This window comes from Mirounga angustirostris, unplaced genomic scaffold (genome assembly GCF_029215605.1).
Source record: "Mirounga angustirostris isolate CCGP_5_RB_7025 unplaced genomic scaffold, mMirAng1.0.hap1 SCAF_6, whole genome shotgun sequence".
Classification (NCBI taxonomy): Eukaryota; Metazoa; Chordata; class Mammalia; order Carnivora; family Phocidae; genus Mirounga; species Mirounga angustirostris.
The window spans coordinates 119,789,269-119,807,229 of NW_026991714.1; the positions used below are offsets into that span (position 1 = coordinate 119,789,269).

At 38.0% G+C, this 17,961-nt stretch overlaps 1 protein-coding gene across 3 annotated transcripts in view; it reads left to right on the top strand.

Annotated features, from left to right (window-relative positions):
- PCGF5 (polycomb group ring finger 5) overlaps positions 1 to 17,961 on the top strand; it is a 125,008-nt gene that overhangs the window by 73,460 nt on the left and 33,587 nt on the right. For all 3 annotated transcript variants that reach the window (XM_045878399.3, XM_064595008.1, XM_045878401.3), the window contains exons 3-6: positions 3,303 to 3,399; positions 11,693 to 11,748; positions 11,857 to 11,916; positions 14,264 to 14,412. In XM_045878399.3, the coding sequence (XP_045734355.1) occupies positions 3,303 to 3,399; positions 11,693 to 11,748; positions 11,857 to 11,916; positions 14,264 to 14,412 (362 nt within the window). The remainder of the gene's footprint in view (positions 1 to 3,302; positions 3,400 to 11,692; positions 11,749 to 11,856; positions 11,917 to 14,263; positions 14,413 to 17,961) is intronic.

The following is a 17,961-nucleotide window of genomic DNA, read 5'->3' on the forward strand; positions in this document are numbered from 1 at the left end:
GTATTAAATCTTTAAGATATTTTAAAAATTAGTTTTCCAGCTAGTACAAACAAAATTATAAACTAAGAATCAAAAGTCAGTTTTGTAATGATGGGTTTTTTAAGCATCTAAGGGAAAGCAAATCCTCCTTTTACTTTTTTCAGTTTCACTGAAATTCTGGTCTGGATTTTCTCAGGTTCTAATTCATATTAGGTTGTGCTTTATTTAACAGCTTTCAAAAGCATGTGGAAAATGTATTTTCTACAGTTATTTTTTTTAAAGGAATAAATAAGCTGCTTAAGGGGGTTATTTTGTGCAAAATATTTAGCTTAAAAGGAGATCTAATTCTACAGACAGACATTTTTCAGGTTCCCAAATTAAGGGATAAGGCATTCTTTTTCTACATATTATAGGCCTATAGAAATGAAATTAGAAGAAAATGTGTCACATAGGCATGTGTTAGTTAAGAAAATGGGCTCTTGATTCAAACCCTGGCTTTTCTTACTTACTCGGTGATTTTTGGCAAATTACTAAAGTTCTGAGTTTCTTCAGCTGTTAAGAGGCCTAATAATATTATCTAATAGGGTTTTAATGAGGGTCAAATTATTAAATAGTGTTGAATTAAATGAAGCATTTAGGGTGGTGCCTGATACAGTTGGTATTTTTATATAACATTCTTTTCCTTTGTAAAGTTAAAAATCTTTAAAATTTGACATAAAATTTGTGATTTCATATCAGAAAACCTGGATTCAAGTCTCTGTGCTGCCATTCATCAGAGTAGGCAGGTAACCTAGCCTGTGGAAACCTCTTCTTCATATTCAAAAGTAGAATAAAGTACTGTATCTCAGATGTTGGTGTGAAAGATAAATTCACCCCCCAGTGGGGCTTTCTGCATCCCTCTAAAACAGCACTCGTTCAGTAGAAGTAAAATATGAGCAACTAGTGTAGTTTTAAATTTTCTGGTAGCCACATTTTAAAACAAGAAACAAATGAAATTAATTTTAATATATTTTATTTTATTCAGTACGTTTAAAATATCATAACGTGATTAATATAAAATTGACGAGATTACTTTTTTCATGCTGAGTCTTTGAATTCTGATGTCCAGTTTACACTGAAAGCACATCCCAACTTGAACTAGCAGTATTTCAAGTGCTCAGCCACATGTGGCTAGTGGCTGCCATATTGGACAGTCCAGATCTAGATGCTGATGAAGATTCCTCATCAGCATCCTTGGGCACTGGTGCTGCCTTCACCGTAAGCAGTGAACACAGCCTTATTCTTGAAATTATATGCGTGTCTGGATGGATGAGCCTTATATTTCTTCCTTTAGCAACCTAGATTAGTATCTTAGGCCCTGGGAAGAGAGGCTTCTTCCCTTAGTCTTTTGGCTGACCTGGATGAGGACTTGCTCTGGGCATGTCACGTGCCTCTATTTGGGCCAAGGCTGGTAGACAGCCAGGAATTCCTGAACCCTTTGAGTATGATAAACCTTTTGAACCACAAGGATCAGAGCTCCAGGGTCAGATCAGAGATTCAGGATAGGATCAGCCTTTGTAATACTCTTCATTCTTGCCTCTTATCTGTCCTTTTTGCCTTCTTTCCCAAATTTCAGAGACTTATCTAGTGTCCCGGGAAAAGAGCAAATACCAGCAATCTTTTAAAAGAATTCAGCTTCTCTGTTCTCCACTTCAGTATAGCTTACCAAAAAAGTCCTCCCTTCCCAAACATTGACTTTTTAAAAGACATGAAGAACCTTTCTGGGGCCAAGAGATTTGGAAGACAGAGGAAGTATTCATATCTAAGCCCTTTAATTTTTAAGGTTTTCTGATACTGTCTTTCATCCAAATTTGAGAATTTTAGGGAAGGGCTATTGTCCTTAAAGCTGTATGTAATGGTAAAAAGAGGTAGAGAAAATGGGATTTGGGTGTACTTACCCAACAAAAAAAATCTGCTCACATGTCATCTTAGAAAGTCCTCCCGTGGCCACTCTAAAACGGCTGCTGGTGCTTAATACTCTATCTACCTTTTGTTTGCTTGTTTGTAAATATCACATGTTACTAACTAAAATTCTTTGTTTGCCTTTCCAAATAGAATGTAAGCTCCATAAAGGTATGGACTTTGTTTTGTTGATCTCTACATCCCCAACTCTTAGTACAGTGCATGGCCTTCAGTGTCTGTTGAATCTATGAGTACATGAAAGGAAATACCAAGATACCATTCTGTATATATACTAGTGACTTTAAAATTAGATACCTAGTAGAATTCTTCCTTGACCATTGTTGCTCTGACCAGCGTATGGGATATGCTTGAATTTTCAGACCTAATCTTAGAAGAATCCTAGTGTTTACTTTTGATCAATTGTTCAGATAAACTTTTACTTCTTTCAGGTAGTGTGGGGCATGAGGAGGGGGAAAAGAGATAGTTTATAGTGGAGTTGAAAAGGAGTTGGAGGAGCTGATCTGTAGCAGGTGAAAATTTCAGAATATACAGAGTAATAAAATGGGGGGGTATTGGGATAGGGAATTAGATCAAAAAATTTTTATAGTTCAGGTGCTGTAAATATGTTTAAGGTTTTGGCCAAGACAGTTGACATAGTAGGTAATAAAAACTTAGGGAAAAGGTGAGAGAGATTCATAGCCAGAAAGATTCGTACTATTAGAGGAAGCGTAGGCTCTATGGGCTAGTAGCCAAAAATCCACAAATCATATTTCTGTTGTCTTTGTTTAGAATATTTACTTAAAATCTTACTTATCCCTGTCAGTTTCTCAGTTGTCGTTCTACTTTTCCTCTCATGCCTTCATACCAACTTGATGCCACTACCCATGCTTCATGCTCCATGGAATTATGAGCACAGACTCATCATGCTCTGCAAAGGCCAGAAGTTCCATTGTAACCCCCTGTTTGTCCCAGGAGCACCCTGCCAAAAGAAAGTAATCCAAACATGTTGAAAACTCTCCAGTTTTATTAAGAACTATTTATGTTGCATTCAAAAGAAGTCACTGCAGACTTACTAGTTTATACCTTTCTTTGTCCTTCTTTAAATGAGAAGAACTGTTTTATGTAAACACACCAGATTTTCCATAGTAATATGAGTAAGTTATTTGGTTTATGGATATATTTAAGAAAGCAATCAGCAGAGTAGTATACACTATTTCAGTTTTGGGTTTTTTTTTTTAACAATGTTAGAATTTTAAGTTTTATAAAGTTTGGTTAAAGAATAGTATTCTGCCTGTAATAGGCAATTCTGAAGGACTATTTCTGATTACATTTAGTTTAAGTTCAAATGATGCATTTTAATCTAATATCTTCTTTCTTCTTAGTCTGTAAGACTTGTATTGTCCAGCACTTTGAAGATAGCAATGACTGTCCAAGGTGTGGCAACCAAGTGCATGAGACAAATCCATTAGAAATGTTGAGGTAAGTAAATATACTTTATAATGAACTCTTTTTTTTTTTTTTTAAAGATTTTAATCATTTATTTGAGAGAGAGAGAGAACAAGATGGGGGAGGGTCAGAGGGAGAAGCAGACTCCCCGCTGAGCAGGGAGCTTGATGGGGGGCTGGATCCCGGGACTCTGGGATCATGACTTGAGCCGAAGGCAGCCGCTTAACTTAGGCACCCAAATTATATGAACTCTTAATATGTTTTATTATGCATCATAATATTTGTTAGCACCTTGAATCAGTTGATACAGGTTTTATGAATTTTTAAATTTTCATTTTAAGCATTTTGTTTCATTTTAAAGCATTTTATTAAGAGGAATTTAAAAATAAGTCTGTATATATTAAACATTAAATATTTAAGAAATATATTTCCAAATTGTTAAAACTATAACTTTATCTCAGAGCTACTTTAGTTGTAGTTATTTTTGGTATTTTAATATTCCACACATACTTTTATTGAGCAACACGATAGTAGAAAGAGGGCAGACCTAATGTGAGAGACCTAACAAACTAGTACCTTGGTACTATTAATTTTTTAGTTATATCAAAAAAATATATAAACATTTATGTAAAACCTAAAGAATTTTTTTTAAATGACTACCATTCACTTAAGTATAATTCTGTATTTTTAAAGCTGGAAGTAGTCTATAAGATCCTAATCTAAACCCTTTTTTCCCCACATTAGGAAACTGAAACTTAGAGAAGTGACTCAGCTTTTCCTAGGGCTTCAACCAAACACACACTTCGTTTCACAGCTACAAGCCCCCTTACCACTAAACCCATTTTCTTCCTACTTTTCCTGCCATAGCTCCACCACAGATCAACTGTGTGATCTTAGGGGAGTACACATCTGAAAACAGAGCTAGATATTCTCTGCACAGCCCCTGTATAACCCTCGTAATCTGTGTGATGTTAGCCATCATTCTATAAATCTGGATTTGCAAGTCTTACATTTCAGACTTTTAAAAAAATTTTAGTGCCTGTCATTGGAGTAATTTATCTGTAGGTAAATGTCAAGCCCAGTGGTTTTCAAAGTGTAGTCCCCAAACCATTAGTATCTTGTTAGAAGTGACAATTCTCAACCCCACCTCAGACCTGCTGATTCAGAAACTCGAGAGTAGAGCCCATCTTAGTTATTAGCAAGCCGTCCGGGTGTTTCTGATACAAGTGAACATTTGAGAACCACTGTTCTCCTGTACTCTGTAGTCCTGATCAGTGCTTCTCAACCACTGGTGATTTTGCTCTACCCCCACCCCCACCCCCGGTGTGCTTTTGGCAATAACTGGAGACGTTTTTGATTGTCAGGTCTGGGTGGGTGCTGCTGGCGTCTAGTAGGTAAAGGCTAGGGATGCTGGACACCACTGAGCATCCTGTGATTCATAGGACAGCCTTCTCCCACACCAGAGAGCCAGCCCCAAATGTCAGCAGTATGGAGGTCAAGAAACCCTGATTTAAGTCACTCAGAGACGAACAGGGCAAACTCTTCCTCTAAAGTTTTTCCAGATGCTTTTATCAAAAACTATACCAAACAATAATTACTACCTACTGCATTTTAAAGTGCTATGTTGGAAGAAAAATTAACTTTTGGTTTTGACTATTAGATACCTGAAGGGATAATCAAATGTAATCCCTTGGCTAAAGTATGTCACATTTTTTTAACTTTTTACTTGGAAATAATTTAAAACTCACAAAAAGTTCCCAAAATACAAGAAACACTTGTATTCTCTTTACCCAGATTAGTTTATTGTTAACATTTTATCTCTTTTGCTTTATCATGTGCATACCTGTCTGCTCTGTTTTTTCTGAACCATTTGAGAGTAAGTTACACACCTCATGGCCCCTTATCCCTAACTACTTTAGTGTGTATTTCTTATACAGATATTACCTTACATAACTACAGTGTGATTACATTGGTGTAATATTTTAATCTATCCTCCATATTCCAGTTTTGTCAGTTTATCTAATGATAACCTTTATAGAGTTTTTTTCTCCTTTCCCACTAAAATTATTCTACAAAGGAATAACCTTTAAAGACAAACTCACAGAGATGATAAGAACAAGAACTCAGTATTCTTGGCACCTGGGGATAACTCCTAGAATACCATGGGTTCTCAGGAAGGACTTGCAGAAAAGATGAGAAGTAATGGGAGCAAGAATGGGAATTGGAAAGCAGACTGATGGAGGTGACCCAGGAGGTGGCTGACAGAAGAGCTTCAGCAAAAGTTCCCCAGCAGGCTTTCTCTCACATGCAACCCTAGTTACAGGGGTGGTGTGGGGTCTAGGGGTGCCTTAGCAAATTCTGATTTAAGTCTGAGGCTGGACATATTGCTGCCAGAACATAAACAGATTTTGTTAGCAAAAAATAAGGGGAAAGAAGGCTTCTTCAGTAGGTGACATTGTGTCTAATTCACAGGTATCAACAGATTTTCCTCCCACATACTTTCTCAGGAGGCTACTGGAGGATGTCCTAGAGCCTAAACCAAGGAGGAAGGGACTAACATGGGAGAGAGATGGTGGAGGATAGGAGTTGTGCAGCAGGCCCGGCAAACAGTCTGTGTCAGTGCTGTTCAGTCTCATAGCCATTAGCCTCATGTGGCTGTGGAGGACTTGTGATATTGCTAGTATACCTGAGGAATGGAACCTTAAATTTTATTTAATTTAAATGAAACCCTGAAACAGTATGAATACCTTTACATTAAATAGAACCTTACTATTAAGTAAATTAAAATTACTAAACAAATGCATTGTTAAATGTTTAATGCATAAACAAAACATTAGACTTTTACACAAAACATGTAAAAGACTTTTAATGTGCCCACTAGAAAATTTAAAATTACATATTTGACTCACATTTCTACTAGACATCGCTGATATAGATGGTAGAAGGAGGATGGAAAACGCTATGAGGAATCATTCATTCAGAGATTTACTAAATGCCTGCTGTGTTCAGGCATCATACTAGGTGCTTGAGTGGGCAAGATGGAACAAGATTTTTGCCCTTGTAGGGTTAATATTTTTGTGGGGAGAGAAAGACAACAAACTGTATAATAAATAGATGGTACATTATAAAGTAATAAAGGGGAAAAAGGAGAAGGTGCTGGTGAGGAGGAGTGTGAAGGGAGGGGCAGATTGCAATTTCAAATGAAATGGTGAGGATAGGCCTCACTGGGAAGGTAAGCTTTGAGCAAAGAATTAATGGCCATGAGGTAGTTAGCCATATATAAATCTAGGGAAAGCATGCCTGTTCCAGATAAAGGGAGGAACCAATGCAAAGGAACTAAGTCAAGGGTGCACCTGAAACTTGTTCGAGGAACATCAAGGAGACCAGTGAGTGAGGGAGAGAATAGTGGGAGATGAGGGCAGAGACATAATGGGAGTCATGTAGGCCACTGTAAAAATGTTATCTTTTACTCTGAGTGAAATGGGGAACCACTGCAAGGTTTTGGTTAGAGGATGGACATGACCTGGCTTAAGAGGATCATTTTGAGGACCATGTTGAGAATACAGTGTACATCACAAGACAAAGGTAGAAGCAGGGAGAGCAGCTAGAACATAATCCAGGTAAGGGACGGTAGCCACAGAGGGCGCCAGAGATGGTTATATCCTAGATAGAGTTTGAAGGAAGATCCAGCAAGATTTGCTGGTGGATTGGATATAGTAGAGTCTGAGAGAAAGAGTAGACCCTGACCTGAGATTCCTGACTGAGCAACTGGAATAATGGAGTTGTCATTAACTGAGACAGGGAAGACTAAGGATGGAACAGCTTTGGGGAAGGGGTAGATTGGGAGTTTGGTTTTGTACATATTGAGTCTGTTAATCATTTCAGAGGAGAGAGAAAGTTGGCAGGTGGATATACAAGTCTGTGGTTCAAGGGAGAGGTCTGGCTGGAGATAAATATTTGGTAGTATTCAGCATATAGAAGGTATTTAAACTGTGAGACACGGGATGAGTTCCCTTGAGGGAGTACAGAGAGAGAATAGAGGACCAAGGATTTTGCCTTGGGGCATTCCCACGTTGAGAGATCAGAGTGAGGAGAAAGAACCAGCAAAGGAAGCTGAAAAGGCTCAGTCAGTGAAATAGAAGGAAAATCCAGGAGTGTGGTTTGGAAGCCAAGTAAAGAATGTGTATCAAAAAAAGAGAGTGATCAACTGTGTCAGATGTTGTTCCTGGAGTCAAGTAAAGTGAAGATAATTGATGGTTGGATTTAACAAGATGAAGGTCATCAGCCTTGACAAGAGCACTTCAGTAGAATCATGAGGCAAAAACCCAATTGGATTGTTTCAAGAGGGAAAGGGAGAAAGAATAATTAGAAACAGTGAGTATAGACAACTCCTTCAAAGTTTTGCCACAAATGGAAGCAAAGAAATGGGATAGTAGCTGTTAGGGGAAATACAGTCAAGAAGGTTTCTGTTGTATTTGATACAAGCCAAAAAAAATGGCGTGTTTGAAGGGAATGGTCCAGTAGAGAACAGGTTAGTAATGTAGGAGAGTGGAGTGGAGGGGGGATTGGTGAAACAATGTTCTTGGTAGATGAGAGGGAATGGAATCTCATAGAGTGAGAGAGGAGACTGGCTTTATATAGGAGCACTGACAGATCATCTGTAGCAACAGGCAGGAGGGCAGAGTATATGTGGGTGCATGCGCTGTAGGCACATATGGTGGTCAGAGTCTGTGGAAGTTCTTCATTGAGGAGAAAATGTTTATCAGCCAAGAGTAAGGATTGAAAGAGGGGATGTAATGGTTTGAGGAGAGAAAAATTTGTGCTATCCAGGAATGTGAGAGAATAAATTGACTGGAGAAGTATAGTAGGATTCCTAGCAACTTTAAAGGCACATCGGGGTTGTAGTTAGGAATTTGTAGGGGTGTGGTTGTGTTTTTTTCTAGTCATGGACGCAGGTTAATGAAGAATTGGATTTAGCCAGTTTTGTGGTTGTAGCAAATAATTTTGAGCAAGTGAGAGAGGGACAAACAAGGGAATTGAAGGTATGTTGCAAGGGTGGGGTTTTAATGACTGACCTTGGAGTAAATCCGTCCTAAACTGGATAGAAGGAGAGGACATCAGTTTGGTGAGGAATGCCTCAGAGCAACAGAAATGAACCTGGTCAATTCCTGATCTGTTTGAGAACAGTGAGAATAAATTCTTTTAAAGAATTTGGGAATAGGTACATAGAAAATGAAGAAAAGGAAGCAATCACTAACACTACAGAAAGAAAAAAGTTGAATGAGGGGATGTCTATAATCAGAGTACACTATAAATATTTACATAATTATAACCATGTAAACACCTCTTATTAAACCAAAAAATGGTAATAAAAGTATATCAGGAAGATGAGAGTATAGTATACATTGGGAAGAAAGAGGGCTGGCAAGATGATATCAGAGAACCAAATCTTTATTTTCCATAAAAGGAAGTCCAAAGAATCTAGACAGGAGAAAAGGCATGGCTACCAGAAGAAACAGGTTGGATTTGAAAGTGGCTGCCTCTGGGGTTGTAAGAATTAGGAATGGGGAAGGTGGGGCATGAAAATGTTGTATTTTAATAAAAGTTTTGTGGAGAAGTTTGATCTGTAAATTTGTGTGTGTGTGTATTACTCTGATTAAAAAATATTAAAAATACTTCTCTTAAGTACTACTATTAAATAGTCTGGGGGAAAACTTTGTGAATGAGTCAGTATTTGAATTAAGTCTTGAAGAATAAGGTAACATTGGGTTGGAGAGCAAGAAAAGAGTATATGAGCCAGGATGAAGAGCATGAGGGAGAAAAACAGATTGGAAGTGACAAGACATTCTTAGGGATAATTGAATAAGGCAGTTGGCTAGAGAAGAAAGACAACAATACCAGTTACAGTTTTAGGTTGGACTCAAGTTATATAAACACTCAAAGCCAGGTGGTGGGAAGAAATTAGTTACTGAGCAGGCAGATAGTGATCAAATTAGTGCTTAAGGAAGATGTACTATGAGCATGTCAGCTTAAAGGGAGGGAGCTCTGTACTGTCCTGTCAGTAGGGTGGCAGTTGGTGGAGTGGAAGCATGGAGGTGTGGGAAGACAAGGTGGGAGAAACATGGAGAAGGTTGGTCAGTGGGGCTGGGTGAGTAAATGTGTGAATTGAGAGGGGGGTGGGGGAAGGCTCAGATAATTCTTGCATTTTGAGTCTATTTGGGAGAGAGATGGTATCATTTCTAAGTTTGATTTTTTAAAAAGTAAGACACTGAGAGAGGTATTCAGTATTTTGTTGAAGGATAGATGAGACAGTCTTGACAGTGATGAGCAAAAGGAGGTGCTTGAGATCTTCAGTATCGGTTAGAAACACAGAACTTGAGCTCAGCAGAGAGGTGTAATGTATATGTATGTGTGTGTACACCTGTAATCTGCCTGTATGTTAGTCTTCAAGCCATAAATGTGGATGTGGTCATCTGGGCAGGGCAACCTGTAGAAGAGGTCAGAGAGTGCAGAGTGCACAGCAATGGGGAACACTCAAATTTTGAGGTAGTTGGAAAAAGAAAATTACTTTAGGGACAAAGAAAAGTAGACAGAAAACCGGGAAGGGGAATTTTCAAGGGGCAGTGTTAGACAACAATGTCAAACTGCTATAGAGCAATATAGGAGAAAAATTACTTTTAAAAATCATCTACAGGGCGCCTGGGTGGCTCAGTCGTTAAGCATCTGCCTTCAGCTCAGGTCATGATCCCATGGTCCTGGGATCGAGCCTCGCATCGGGCTCTCTGCTCAGCTGGAAGCCTGCTTCTTTCCTCTCCTACTTGCCCTGCTTGTGTTCGCTCTCTCTCTGTGTCTCTCTCTATCAAATAAATAAATTAATTTTTAAAAAATCATCTACAATTTTTAAACTGTAATTCTAAAACAAGAATTTAAACCTGTTCTGTGTGGAAGTTACAATCATTTCAGTAGAGTAAAAGAAGCAAAGCCCAGAGTGTGTGGCAGAAATAAGGTCGATCATGCTTTCAGACTTTTCTAGTTGGAAGAAAAGATTGAGAAGCTACTAACAGCTTGAAAAGACAATAGGTTCAGCAAAGGTTTTGGGGGTTTTTAGATGTGAGAAAGTTGTACGTGTTTGTATTCTAGAAGAGTAATGCTGCTGAGCCCGGTGAGGGGGATGGGGAGAGAAAAGGGCTGTGGGAGCAGGAGGAGACTGAAGGATGAGCCACGGAAAGGTGGCGTTTCACTCCTCCATGGCCGGAAAAGGAAATGGGGGGGGGGAATGTAAATCAATATTTACATTTCTTATCTCAGAAGATAGAATGATTCAAAGGTCTAAATTGGGGGCGCCTGGGTGGCTCAGTTGTTAAGCGTCTGCCTTTGGCTCAGGTTATGATCCTAGGGCCCTGGGATCAAGCCCCACATCAAGCCCCACATCAAGCCCCATATCGAGCCCCACATCGAGTCCCACATTGAGCTCCCTCGGGGGCAAGCCTGCTTCTCCCTCTCCCACTCCCGCTGCTTGTGTTCCTGCTCTCGCTATCTCTGTCTCTGTCAAATAAATAAATAAAATCTTTAAAAAAAAAAAAAAAGGTCTAAACTGCTCAGAAGAAAGGAATGGGCATTATTTCCTTTACAGGATAGAGCCAGAGTGATGGTAGAGAGTTTGAGAGCAGGTGTATCAGCTATTGCTGCATAACAGACCAGCCCTAAATTTCATGTTTAAAACAGTAATAAAAGTGTTTATTATTCCTCACACGTCTGTGTGGTTCACAGACCTAGGTGATTCTTGGGGTCTTGGCTGGGCTCACTCAGGAGACCCCAGTGGATGAATGAGTCTAAGGTGGCCTCAGCAGGGCAGCCTGGCACGTCCATGGTGTCCCATCCTCCAGACTCGTTCTCAGGGTGACAGGATTCTAGGAGTGAGTGCACAGAATTGTGGGAGGCCTCGTAAGGCTTTGGCTCTGAGCAGAGCATGGTGTCACCAGTGCCACATTCTGTTGGCCTAAGCACGTTTCAAGGCTAGCCCGTGTACATTCTCGAGGTGAGGAAATAGATGCCATCCTTGAATTGAGGGAGGAATTTCAAAGTCCTGTTCAAATAGCAGAGATGTAGAGAGAGCTGGGGACTGGGACCATTTTTGTCATCAATATGCCCTGTAGCAAAGGCTAGAAATGGGTACGCTCTGCATGCAGAGTTTGGTGTAGTAGATGTGCTAAAATTGTCTACGTCCTGTATTTTGTAATACATGTAAGATACATTCTCTAACTGCTTAAATAGTGGATTTTGGTATCTTCATTGTTAGTATATTCTCTTTTTTCCCCTTTGGAAGGTTGGATAATACATTAGAGGAAATTATATTTAAGCTGGTCCCTGGACTACGAGAACGTAAGTTGCTTTTTGGCTTCTTGCAGATTTTTGTGGTCTATGAAGTCAACATTTCTATTAAAGATTTCATGATTATTTCTATTATATTTCTTTTTTCTTTTAAATTAGAGGAACTTGAGCGTGAATCTGAATTTTGGAAGAAAAATAAGCCTCAAGAAAATGGACAAGGTGACTTTTATGTCTGTATCTGATACAATCTCTCAAAGTGGCTAGCTTTTTGTAGCTTTGGTGAAGTAATCTCTGTTCAAGCTCAGATTTCTCCAGTACAAAATTCATGTAGCCCTTCATTTACATTATGATCCTTTTGTATAAAACCATGAGATATTATATACATGTGTGTAAATCTGGAGTCAACACCAATGAAGGCAATTGGAAGTAGAGAAAATTGGACTTTGGGAAGAGAAAAAGATAAAACTGGAAACTGATGACTGATTATAGCAGTATTTGCTGGAGAGCTAAAGGAAACTGAAGAAATAGCCATAGTCTGCATCTAAACACTGAGGGGTTTTCTATTTTATTTTATTTTGTATGTTTGTTTTATTGGGGAAGGAGCCAAGATGTCGCTGAGTGCCAGATCAGGGGATCTGTCTATGCTCTGATAATCTGGAATTACATGTTTATAGGTGGAACTCAGATGATACAAATTTATATATCCTGAGATATGAAAAATACTTCCAGTTGCTTATGGGAATTTTCCCCATCACTTACACAGAGTGTCCACATTTCTCTTCTGGGTCCCAGGAGACTCTGCCATCAGTAGTTTTTAATAATAATCTCAGCAAAGTGACAAACATTACTGGGCAGAGAAAAGGCTTTTTAGTATGTATAAGTCACACAACGGGAAAAAAAAAACATAACATACCTGAAATTAAAAGGAATAGTATGCTTTTCCCACTGTTATTTAATATGAGATTTATTTCAGGATAGCCTAAATACCATTGAAATCTTTTAATGATGTATGCGTGTTTTTATAGGCTCATTGTGAGCTTAAGATCATAGGATTATCAGTTACATACCATTAAGATAGGTGAGGAAGTCCTGTCTTTCTCATTTCATCTGTATTTTATTAGTTCAACTTAACTGTTCAAGGCTGGCTTCCAATAGCAGGGGAGGTTTGAGAATAGTTTCAATTACTGGAATAAGGTAGGTAGGAATTATTTTTTATCTGTAACAACAAAATGAGCAAAGAAGCCCAAACTTGACCAAAAAATGACTCCACTAAAGTATAAATAATATAAAGTTGACTAAATGTTCAAATTTTTGACTATCTTTAACAGGAAACCAAGGGATTGTCATCATAAGGTATATAGTAGGTTTAGTCCAGGACTCAGTGTATCTTACAGACTCATGAAAGACCACAGCCTACTTTGTGTGTATCTCCCTTTACCCATATTTCTCCCTTTTTAAAGTATTTTACAATGTTCTGTCTTGAGTTTGGGTAGAGAATGTGAATCTTTTCTTGGTGCTGGGAGTTTGGTTCATAAAAGGCAGCTCCTGTCTATGTGGATTCCACATAAATAGATAGAAGAAAGAATGCAGAAGAAAGAGAACCCACCTGCCCTTTATGATACAACTGTATTGCTTTTATTAGGCAGTAAAGAGGGGCTAACCTGTTATTTTTTTTTCCTGGGATTTTCTATACCTTTCCCTGAATCTCTGCTTCACCCCAAGTTTGGATACCTCTCTTATAGGTGCCCACGTAGTCTATTTTTACCTCTTCCATCAGAGTCCTTATCATATTTCTCCATCTGTTTTCTTTACTTGCCTGTATCTCCTCCTGTACCCTGACCACTGTGAGGGTGAGGATGAGAACACTCTGGTTTCAGTATTCCCTTAAGCCTAGGACAATGCATATCAAACACAGAGTGAAAGGGACTCTGTAAAGAAATGAACTGGCACATGCGTTGTATTATATGTAGGCTGCAGGTATTTCATAGGTTAAATACATTTGTATGAAACAAAGTATGCGATTGATTTCTTTACTGGATTTTTAACATTACATGGCTACATACATGTTTTAAAAAGCTAATTCATTCTACTCATATTTCACTAGCTGGTTTTATGAGTATCTAATAATTTGAAAATTTGAGAACTCAAAGACTATACTTTGAAAAGACTGCTTGGTTTCAAATTTGAATATATATAGAATTTGGAATATTTTTATATCCCATCTACTTTCTAAGTGGTCTAATCATTAATTGCAATCATTTTTGTGGCCAGATATAGGTAGTTCTGAATCTTTCATTTGGATATCCCAGTGAGCCGAGAAATTTTAGGTTATGTTAATAAGTCACTGATGGCTTTTTAAAAATATTTCCATTGTTGAGTTGGTTGGAACATTTTAAAAATATTAAAATTTTCAGTTATTCTTCATCAAAACAAAAATGTTTAAAAAGCATTTCTTGGTTTTTTAAACATTTTTGTTTTGATGATTTTTGTCTTGATTAATACACTGTTGCTTAACTTTAAAATCAACTTGGAGTTACATCTAACTTGGTTTGTTTAAAATATACAGATGATACTTCAAAAGTTGACAAACCTAAAGTAGATGAAGAAGGTGATGAAAATCAAGATGATAAAGACTATCACAGAAGTGACCCACAAATTGCTATATGTCTAGATTGTTTACGAAATAATGGACAATCAGGGGACAATGTAGTAAAGGTGAGTGGACAAGCACAGTTCTATTTTTATAATCATTTTATAGTAAATCTTTGAGAATTTGTTGATGAATTTGGCTAGTGCTTGCTTTCAAAATTTTTATTAACATCATCAAGTAGAATACCATTCTCTGACAGCCCCATAGCAACAAATGACCAAACAATTGCTTACTCCAGGCACCTGATTTCCAGCCCCCACAACTGAACAGTCCTGGGCCAATGCCACCACCTAGTGGCTAATTCCAAGAATCACGCCTCTATTTCTCTGTTACCTCCTTTTATACCTTTGTTGGGAGTTCATATACATTGTTTCTCCCTTTTTACGTGTGGTAACCAATTCAGATTCACATCATTACATCACATAATGGGCAGTATCTCCAACTCTTTCATTCATCTTCTCCTCATTTTCTCCTTTATTTCTCTATTTTTATTTGCAACTCAAAAAACCATCCATGTCATGGCTAATGCATTTTATAAATAATATAATTGGTTTTGAAGTAAAATTGGGTGTCCTAAAGTGCCTGTGAACTTTGAAAGTCCTTAAAGGCTCCCAGATATTTCCTGTAGAATCTCCATTTCTAATCCTGTTTTCCCCTGTATCTACCTGCTAATTCGACCTTTTTGTGAAGGATCTATATACTAGAGAGTTTAAAACATCCTATTCACTTTTATTTATTTTCTTTGGTCTTTAAATGGTGTTATTTAGGTAATGATTTCTGCTTTTTTATTGCAAGCAACTTCCCTTTTCATTATAAATGTTCACTACTTTATCTCTTAAATAGATTTTTGTCAATGATTGAGAAGATTGTTTTTATACTCCGTGTTTTATGCAAGTACCTATATTCAGTGTCTCTTTTTCTCTTTTACTTCCTCTGTATAAATCTGTGAATGGGTTGAGTTTTTCACTAATACCTTAAATGATATTTTCCTATTAGGAAATTAAAAGCAGATACTTTTTCAACTCCGATTAGTTTTCCCAGCATCTTACAACAAAGATATAGGAGCATAGTGACTCAGTTAAGAGATAAGAAGAAAAAAATTCTTCACTCAAGGAATTTTAGTTAGGACTTTCACATATAAACAAACAGTTATAATAGAATGATTTAGTTAAGAGGGGTTGGTTGGACAAGGCATGTAATCATCTGCGGCAATCTTTAGAGAAGTGGCCATGGGACCTATTTATCCTTCCATGTTTCTCTTGGTTTTTATGCTTTGGTGCAGCGCCCTTTCCTTTTTGTAAGTCTTTTTTCAGGGTTTTTAAAAACCTTATGCCAATCATTTCTATAATCCTCTTTTTAAGAGATTCATCTTAATGGAGATTGTGATCATCCTTTAGCTGATAGGAGTTACTATCTTGTAAATTGTGTCTTGTATCTTGAAAATTAAGTCAGTAGAAAAGCTGAAGATCTTTCATAAATAAATGTGAAGTCTACTTTTGGATTTCTAGTATGAAAGTTATAAAGCATTGAATTTTAGAGATTCATCTGAAAAATTAACCCCTTGCCTTGATATTCTCTTGACATCTTTGACACTTCACCATCCCAGTTGACCTTTTATCCATTCACTTTCCTTTTTAGACTTTTCTTCATCCTTGTGCCTTCTATTCATAAAACAACTTTCATAGCTTATGTGAATTCTACTTTGCTTCCCTGATTCCCACCTTTTTTCTCTGGCTATTCCTATACTGTCTTTACTTCTTCCTGGCTTCTGTTTGATATATGTGAGTACCTCCTAATACCGTGTCTTCCACCCAATATTTCTTTCTCTGGATTTATCCTAGGAGGTCACTTCTATTTTTTGTGACTTCAGTTCTGCAAAGAACTTTTAAATCCCCATTTCCAACCCTGCCATCTCTCCCAAGTTGAAGAATTAAGTCTCTAACTACTTTTAAAAACCTCAGTTGGAAGTTTTACTAACACCTGAAACTTAACATGTTTAAAGACAAATTCATTATACTTTACTTTCACCTAACTTTACTCCAAACTTGCTATTTCAGTTATCACTACCATCTTTGTACCAGTCATACAAGTTCAAAACCTTGGAGTCATCTCTGACCTTTTACTGTTTTCCTTCAACCAGCCATAAGTCCTGAAAATTTTCCCTCAGTCTAGTGCTGCTCACCTTGTATAGATTTTTTAAAACAGTCTTTAAAGTGTTCTCTGTACCTTTAATTTCTCTTATTATCCAGGGTTGAGGCTACAGCCTGAAGGTATGGTCCAGAGTCATGGCCAATATCAGGGGGCACATAGGAAATATTTTAGGCTCTATGGAACTCCCAACAAAGGTTATAAACAGAGAGATGAAATGTGGTCTTTGTTGCAACTACTCAGCTTACTCATTATAGCGCTATAAGGCTAAAGCAGCCTTAGACGATAGTGAATGAACTGGCTTGTGTTCCAATAAAACTTCACTTACCAAAATAGATAATTTCGTCTTGAGAGCTGTGGCCATAGTTTGCCTACAGAATCAAGTCTTAGCTCCTTATGTTGGCATTCAGGGCCTGTCACTAACTAGCCCCTATCTTGGTAAGTTTATCACCCATTATACCTATCAATGAATCCTCCTCTCAAGACAAATGATTATTGCCTTATATCTGACAAAGGATTATATTAATAATATTTAAAACCCTCTAAAACAGAAATGCTTCCTTTTTTGGCATGTTCTTGCCTCTTCTCACCACTTTACTATGCTTCTCTCAAGACCCAAGCAGAGACCTCTATTCTTTGTGATGCTTTTTTGACCCTAGTGAATCCCTTCTCTGAAATTCTGTAGGATTTGCATTTTTAACTCAGTTAGGTGGTTATTAAGTCAGCATTCATTGTGTTCCTGAAGGTACTGATGCTTTTATCTTTTGGGGATGATTGTAAACCCCTTCAAGGCAAAGAAACCATGTCTGTGTTTCTTTATAGCCTTCTCAGGCACCTCACTCCTCTGCAGTAGGGTGTGATTCTCAAATGTGGTGGTGTAGTTGCATGTACAGTTTATACTTACTACTTTTGTAATTCCAAAAATCAAAGTCAAGAGCAGGAAGGCAGTGAAAATAGTAGCATAAGGACTTTCAAAAATTCACTCTTCCATAAAAGCAATGAAAAAAACTGCCAAAAAAACCTTTCAGAATCAGTTTTCTTAGGAATTTGATAATCAAAGGTTTGGGGCGCTTGGGTGGTTCATTCGTTAAGTGTCTGCCTTCTCCTCAGGTCGTGATCCCAGCCAGGGTCCTGGGATGGAGCCCCACATCAGGCTCCCTGCTCAGCGGGGAGCCCTGCTTCTCCCTCTCCCACTGCCCCTGCTTGTGCTCGCTCTCTTGCTGTCTCTCTCTCAAATAATAGATTAAAAATCTTAAAAAAAAAAAAAAAAAAAAAAGGCTTGCAGAAACCCATAGAGCATTTGATCAAGAAAATGGCATGAACAGTGAGGTTTGTGGCATTTTAACTTGCCTTAGTCCAGTCCCGCCACTCTCCAGCTCTGGAGTAGCCTTGAAAAAGAACAGCCGACTTTCCCACTGCAGCCTTTCAGACACCAAAGGGCAGAACAGAGGTGGAACTCTTTCAAA